At 39.7% G+C, this 7,363-nt stretch overlaps 1 protein-coding gene across 1 annotated transcript in view; it reads right to left on the bottom strand.

Annotated features, from left to right (window-relative positions):
* The window catches only part of LOC136107373 (ovostatin-like), a 32,903-nt gene extending 25,803 nt beyond the window's left edge, over positions 1-7,100 (bottom strand). Inside the window, exons 1-8 of the mRNA XM_065848386.2 lie at positions 7,080-7,100; positions 6,891-6,961; positions 5,101-5,284; positions 4,238-4,394; positions 3,346-3,398; positions 2,828-2,848; positions 1,729-1,897; positions 414-498 (exon numbers count right to left, since the gene is read on the bottom strand). Coding sequence (XP_065704458.2) covers positions 414-498; positions 1,729-1,897; positions 2,828-2,848; positions 3,346-3,398; positions 4,238-4,394; positions 5,101-5,284; positions 6,891-6,961; positions 7,080-7,100 — 761 coding nt within the window. The remainder of the gene's footprint in view (positions 1-413; positions 499-1,728; positions 1,898-2,827; positions 2,849-3,345; positions 3,399-4,237; positions 4,395-5,100; positions 5,285-6,890; positions 6,962-7,079) is intronic.
* Positions 7,101-7,363: the final 263 nt, after the last annotated feature.

Here is a 7,363-nt window from a genome sequence, read left to right on the forward strand (position 1 = left end):
TGCAGCTTGTTTTTTCTCATTAGTTCCTTACGCAAAGTGATACATACTGCAGAAAGATCCCTGCTCAACCCTTTAGCTCATGAGACCCTGCCCTTTGGCAGTGTCACAGACGGCAATCTCAATGATAAACCTTCCTTTTGTACTCCTTCTCTCCTTTTCTGTGATAACATAAAACAACTACCGAGCATGGACCACTTGATACCTTCGAACTGTGGGACACACAAATTCTCACAGTTCTAATTCTTCTATGTGGCAGGAGGAGAGTTATCATATTTCATGTCATAGAAGTCATAACTAAAGGAATTCCTCTAACTCTGAATCAGCAGCAGGGTCTCAGCTTTCCAGCATGGCACAACATCCTCTCTCTGTTGTTTCTTGTGCATGAATGTGTCATTCTCAGCTCAGATACTTACGAAGCACAAACATTCACCCTGATTTCTTCATCAAAGAAAGAGATCCTCTGTGGCACACTGGTTGTCACTTCAAATTTTGGCAGGACTGGGGACACAACATGAATACAACTGATCAGCAGCTGCATACCATAGGTAGGTGTGTGTGTAAAACAGTAAAAAACCAGCTGGTAAAGGCATTTTCACCGACAAGGGAGAGGGAATGGTTCAGAGAAAGTCTACCTAGGAACTGGCTGTAGGATATCATCAGAGAAAAAATAACTTTTACTGGTAAGATGAATAACTTGTTTAAAATGCAATAATAATCATACTGATATTGATAACAGCCACTATAACAATGGTAATAAATCACTTTAATTTGCTATACATTTTCCTCAAGAGAAATGTAGGAGTGATGCTGATGTCTCAAACTAGTTATGTCCTGGAGAACAGAAGTTATAATGCAATCCAGCCCCATTAAAGGAGAAAGGCAACAGATAAAGTAAAATAGTAAAATCAAATAGGTCACTGTCACTCCCTCTTTTCAGCTTATCCTTTGCCCCAGGTCACCAGTAATAATGACAATATAGCTGGAAAAGGCATTTTTCTGGCACACCTGTACACAGGAGACTGGGAGGTATGAAAGAGCTCTGGAAAGTAATCAGGAAAGGTGCCTTATTACACTTACAAAAAGAACTAAACAACTGGTAGTTATTGGTCAAGCCTTCTCTGCAGACTATTAAGGAAAACCTGTCACTAAAAGATGAAAAAACTTTAAAATGAATTTAGCAACTCCCTTGATATGGTCTGTTCCAGAGAGTAAACAGATCACTATGAGGGCTTTGGCACCTCCATTACCCACTGTTTTCTGTCTTGCACTTCCACTGGCTATCCAGCTTCCCCTAGTCACAATCTGGTACCTGTTATTAATATTTAATATATCTTATAGATGGTATCTTCAGATTTGTACTGCATATTTTAGGCTAGTGCTCTTCATATGGTGATGACCTCCACGAAAGAGGACAGGCTTGACCCATTCATTTTGCCTCTGAACAGATGGGAAGTGTAAGGCCCAAGTGACGGGACTTGGATTCCAAAGTCACAGTGACTTTGTGCCAAGTCTGGAAAAGAATTAGATTCATATTTTAATTCCTGAAAAATGCTGCCTTCTCAGCATTTCCTTTTTCCCTTTCTTGCCTTCACTTTCTCCACCCAGCCCTCTTCATGCCTTTCATCCTCAAGGCATGAAGTAGAGAATTCAAAGCCCTTAGACTCTGCACTAGACTTAGGAAGAGCCAACCTCACTGCTGGTGCATGGTAGTTCACAGCCATTGCTTACCATATTCCTCCACTGTGAAGTACTGGTACTTGTTTTCACCTGACTTCCTCTCCACCATGATGTGGTAGGACCCCAGAATAGGCTCTGGGATTAGTGGAAAGGAGAGCTGGACAATTCCATGCTTAGATGCTACATCCAGCCACTGGAATATCTTGTTTTGCTCCGGATCCTGGAAAGCGGAAGAAAGAGATGCACCAAGATGTTTATCACCTTGTTTCTTGTTCTTGCCTTCTTTTAAGTTTAGTGTCCTAGCATATAGGCTAAGTGCACCACAGTGTGACTGTGAGTTTGAGCTGATGACATATGCTCTGACTTCCCATTAATTTTCCAGATCTATTTGTGTATTAAAGAAGTCTAAATTTATGTTTAACTGGATATTAGCTACACTGCCAAATGATCTCAGATCATACAGGAATAGTACCTGATTGGGACTTAGGTTGCTTATCTGTAGCTTTTCTAGCGTAAGTTTTTCTGACTCAACTGTTTCTGTAAAATGGGAATTGCCCAGGGAACCGGTGGAGTCACCATCCCTAGAAGTGTTTAAAAGGCATTTAGACAAGGTTCTTAGGGATATGAGTTAGGTTAGGTTATGGTTGGGCTCAATGATCCTGAGGGTCTCTTCCAACTGAAATGATTCTATGATTCTATGAATATTACACTGGCCTCTTTTAGAAAGTGCTTTGAGATTTGGTGATGTGAAAAGCAGTAGGAAACTGATTCACTGTTAGCCTGTCCCCCAGCAGAACATGACATTTCAGAAAGTTGTTATTCCTCTGCCTCTATGAGAATGAGGCTATTTCACCAGCCAATTTACTGTAGTCCTACCAAAGTAAGACTATGCTGAACACTCTTGTGTGAATCCTAACAAAAGACACAGTGACAACCCCATGTCATCTCTGAATAACATCTCCAGTCCTTCTGATTTCTTCTCCTGTAGTGTCTGATACTTCGTACTGCCACTGTTCAACCTCAAGTCCGTTGACTTTAGATGGTGTGCTTTGGGTGAGTGTCCATTAGCTATTGACACTATGGGGAATGATGAAGGATACATAGTCTTTCCAAAGCAACTTGTGTTTTAATGGTATATTGCATATCTTACCTCAATGGTGATTCGCGGATACTAGAAGAGGAAAAAAAGAACAAAATAAAAATTTAAAAAAAAAAAAATATAAAAATCAAAACATCAAGAAATTCACTGTGGAAGTTAAAAAATACTAGAACATAAAGAAGGCTGTGAACAGCCTTCTCTGGATTTAGAAAACTGGGTCAAGGAAACACTTGGAAACTGATGTATATAATTAACAAGATATTTTTAAAAGTATAACCTGTTTGTGAATTTATGTTTTCTACAAAAAACATCTAGTCTTTTTCTGCATATCTGGGGCAGGTGAACTGAGGTGACTATAAAATCTGAGTGCTGTGAGAGATTTCCAGGAGTGCTTTCAGACCTTTTGCCCTTTATAAGGCAGGGAAAGGACAGAGTGTAAGGAATCACAGCAGTTCTCCAAAAACATCAGAAGGCCTACCCCAGGCTTTTATGCAATTTCCAAGAGAAAGAGTCTCAGCAAAGCACCCAAAGAGGGTGCTTGAAAAATCTTGACTATCACTCATACTTACTGTCTCCTGAACAGGTCTGAACTGGCTGTCCAAAGCGACCACACGAAACATCACTGAATAAGATGTAGGACACAAAAGGATCATTCACTTTAGCACTGGTAAGTCACTTTCAACATACAACTGAAACAAAGTTTTCCCAGGCTCTTAGGGAGAACTAAAGAGTTCCTGGAGCACTAGAAAGGATTTTATTATCTTAGCAAGTGAAAAAGAAAACCAAAATAAACTTGTCAGCTGAAAGATCTTTAATTCTGACCCACTACAACTAAAGAAACATCTAAAATAAATAAAAATACTCCGTACTGCTTTAAACTCTTCTTGAAGGACTTCATTCTTTGGAGCATTCCCTAAAAAAACTGTCCATACAAAACCAATTTAATGAAAAAAAAAATGAGAAGGAAGAATTTTTCTATTCTAAGTGTAAACCCTGTGCAGCACTAAAGTACAATTATACTAAAGAAATAAGTAAATATACCACAGCTCGTACTTTCATTTAAATATCAAGATGGAATCAGTGCTGTGAATTAGATTAGCAGTTGAGTAGAAGGAGCTTTTCACAGGAAGTGAATTTTATTAATACCAAGCTTCTGAATTTTTAGGTCCACTATGTGACTGACCTCAGTAAACCTTGCAGAACTCAAGATCCTGTAAATGCATTTCACTCAATAAAAACACATGAATTCTACTTATTTGTTGCAATTTTGTGAATTGACTCTATTTTTCACTGACTTCTGATGAGCCCAACCTCAGATGACCATTATACACTATCTGAAGGATTGTTCATGGCTGTTGCAGTCCATGGTCTTTTCCTCCACAAGGGGAAGTCCTTGTCATTCTGGACCCACCCTTGCACTCAATTTCCCAGTTCATGAGCTGATTCAGACTCCCCAGCCACCTTTTTGCCCTGGTTTGTAGATGGGTTTGTCCGTCTGGATGAAAACAGTACTATCCACATTCTGAATTGCCACTGATCTTCTCTCAGCTAAGTTGACTGTGGGGCCTTTGGCAGAGAAGGAAATGAATGCCAGGGGGTCAGAAGCAGCAGGAGGAACCTGGAGAGAAAAAAAAATGTGGAGGAAAAGTGGTAAATGAGATATATTGAGGTCCCCTGAAGCCCAGGGTTCTTGAGTAAGATACTGACTGTCACGTGAATCATAAATAGCTTGTGCAAAGTCATGAGAAGCCTCATCTTTGCCAGTGAGATAGTCTCTGGGAATTTCTGTTGTGCAAGTCCCATAATCTGTCAGCACATACTAAGGTTTTAAGCTATGCCCTGTCCTACATATTTCCTTATTTCATGTAGCTACCTGCCTATATGCAGGTTGCCCCTGCCATATAGCTCAATTCTGAAGTGCTTTCTTCTGCTGCATTCTGGAAGACCTAACCTTGCAACTTTTTTGTTGTATCTGTCCAGATCTTGCAGAGTCACATGAAAGGGAATAAGCATGTCCCAGCTGGGTTCTCCAGCTTGACAATTATGATAGTCCCATAGGGCACATACACCTGTGATGGCAATCAAAAGCTTTTTTCTATTCGCTCCATGAATGGAGACGGAAAGTCTTTCTCCAGCTCCTCCCTACAACTTGTATGTCTTTCTTTTTTCCTGCCTATATTTTCAGTATTTCCAGAAGTTTATCTCTTTTTGTCCTATTCACTGACCACACTCTTCATCTTCTTGCCCTCACTGACCAGGAGAGTTGCACTCAGAAATATTTCCAGCTTCTACATCCTCTTCAGTAGTCTCAAAACAGAAAATACCTTGAACTCGCAGCACTTGAAGTAATCATTCCTTGTCACAGATTCCTCAAAGAGAGTCGTCCGGATGCTGCCATATTCCAGGATGATGCTCAGGGACAGAGGCTCACTGAGGCCGTGGAACTGCACACAAGCAGTCTGTGGAGAGTCGCTCCGCACTACTGTCGGGACCAGCAGCACATACTGACTGTAGGAAGTCAAAACCAGACCAGAGAGTGCAGTCATGGAGGAAAGTCAAAGAAAACATGAGAGAAAAATACTACAGAAATGCCATACGTGTGAAGGAGGACATAGTCTAAAGCTAGCTTGAACCAGTGGAAGGATTTCCATTTCTTTCAACGAATTCTGAACAATATGCTAAGAAAGTACAGATGAAAATTTTTTGTCCCTTACAGTTCTTTCTGTGCTGAGAGATCGACATCATTCTATGATGTCTCTCACCCAGCATTATACTACATCTTTCCATTCCTGGTATTTATGCAGCTCCAGCTGCTGAAGTGTTTAAAGATCTGACAAGCATGGCTGCATTTATCCTTCCGTGACTTATATGTATACTTAAACCTCTGGAAACTCCCATAATAAGGACTGATATTTAGCTTATTTTTGAGATCAATTACAAAAATACTGGCTAATATTTGCAACAATTTTTTAATTTCTTTTTCTCTGGATATCTCCCCTTCCAGATAAGAACTGACATATCGTACGTCAATCAGCATAACACATAAGACATTATCCTGCTTTTCGATTTTGCAGAATATTCCATGGAATGCTCAATCTAACCCACATGCTGTATTCTGTTTTCCAGCCTCAACCTGTGTTGCTTCGTTTGCTTCTTTCTTCTATTGAACTTTTTTAGTTATACTACTATCTACAATTAAAGCAGTCTTCCTTCCCCAGGTTCTTCCTCTGAAAAACATTCCTTCAGATCTGCTATATTTGGCTAAGGTTCTGTTGCTGGCTTCTGGTTCTCTGCTGCCCAAAATGCTCTTTGCAAATGATGTATGACAGAATTGATGAGTTGGTCCTGTAGCACAAGATGAATGGCACAATCTTTTCTTGGTAATCTAATCCTTTCCCTTTTTTTTCTCCCACAGCTTTGCCTGCTCGTACTGTTGTTACTGTTATTTTCACTTGTGCAGTTCAGACTGCACGATATTCAAAGGCCAAAAGCAAAATAATTAAAACCAACACTGTTCCTGAGTAAGTTAAACCCTCTGACTTTCACAGTGTTTTCCTTCAGAACTTTTGAGAAGGAGATTTAAGGACTAATGTTGGTATATTTTTGAAAACTGTGGTTGAAATCTTCCGTTTGAATAAAGCCATGGACATTAACAGTGCTGTATAAGCTGTGACAGCACAACAGGTGTAATACTAATACTAATACATGCTAGGATTGCCATTCAGCATAGTACCTAGTACCAGACATTATCTGGCCTGCAGCATCTCCTTATACACCATGGTTTCTCTGTACTGCTGATACATAAAAATTCTGATCACTAGTATTAATTGCTAGTTGAGTCTTGAATCTCCTCCTTACTTCATCCATGCAATTCAGAATTTATCTACTCCAGTTCTAGGTTTCTGCCATTCAGAACAGATTTTATAGCAGTTTTATGATGGAGAACATAATTCCAAATCATCCTTCAATGTCCTCTACTTCCCTTCCAGACACATTTCAGAACCTATGTTTCAAACATCCTGTTTATTATATAGCAATGTCCTAGAAGAAATTAACTGTAGGGAAATATAATAAAATATTTTATCATAAAAACATAGAATGTATGATCTCTTACAGTTCAGAAGACACTGTGGCAATCCAGTTCAAGGACAGAATACTCAAAAGAATTCTTGACCACATCTCTGTCTGTGAAGAAGAAAGACGACTGATCTCAAGTGGACAGCCTGTATACTGGCTTTTAAACTGACGTGAGATGGAGCTCCTCCTCCATGGCTTCCATCATGTTCTAACAAGAGATGTATACATAAAATTTGCATAGGTTCATCTTCCTCTCTCCTGTCTGTTCTCACACTCCTTGAACTCTCAAACTGGAGCTTAGGAAAGCTCTCATATTTCACATAGCTTCGTGAGGTATTGCAAGCCAAACCGGTTCCTGCCCATCTGAATGTTTTATTGACACTTACCTCTCTGATTACTGTGTCATTGACTGAAGGTTCCTTAATATTTCAACCTGTATTTGCCGCTGTTCAAGTATTTCCTTGTTCTGTGAAGATCTCCCATAGATATATCTCACAAAACAGAAGCAAT

Source organism: Patagioenas fasciata, chromosome 1 (assembly GCF_037038585.1).
Source record: "Patagioenas fasciata isolate bPatFas1 chromosome 1, bPatFas1.hap1, whole genome shotgun sequence".
NCBI classification, from domain to species: domain Eukaryota; kingdom Metazoa; phylum Chordata; class Aves; order Columbiformes; family Columbidae; genus Patagioenas; species Patagioenas fasciata.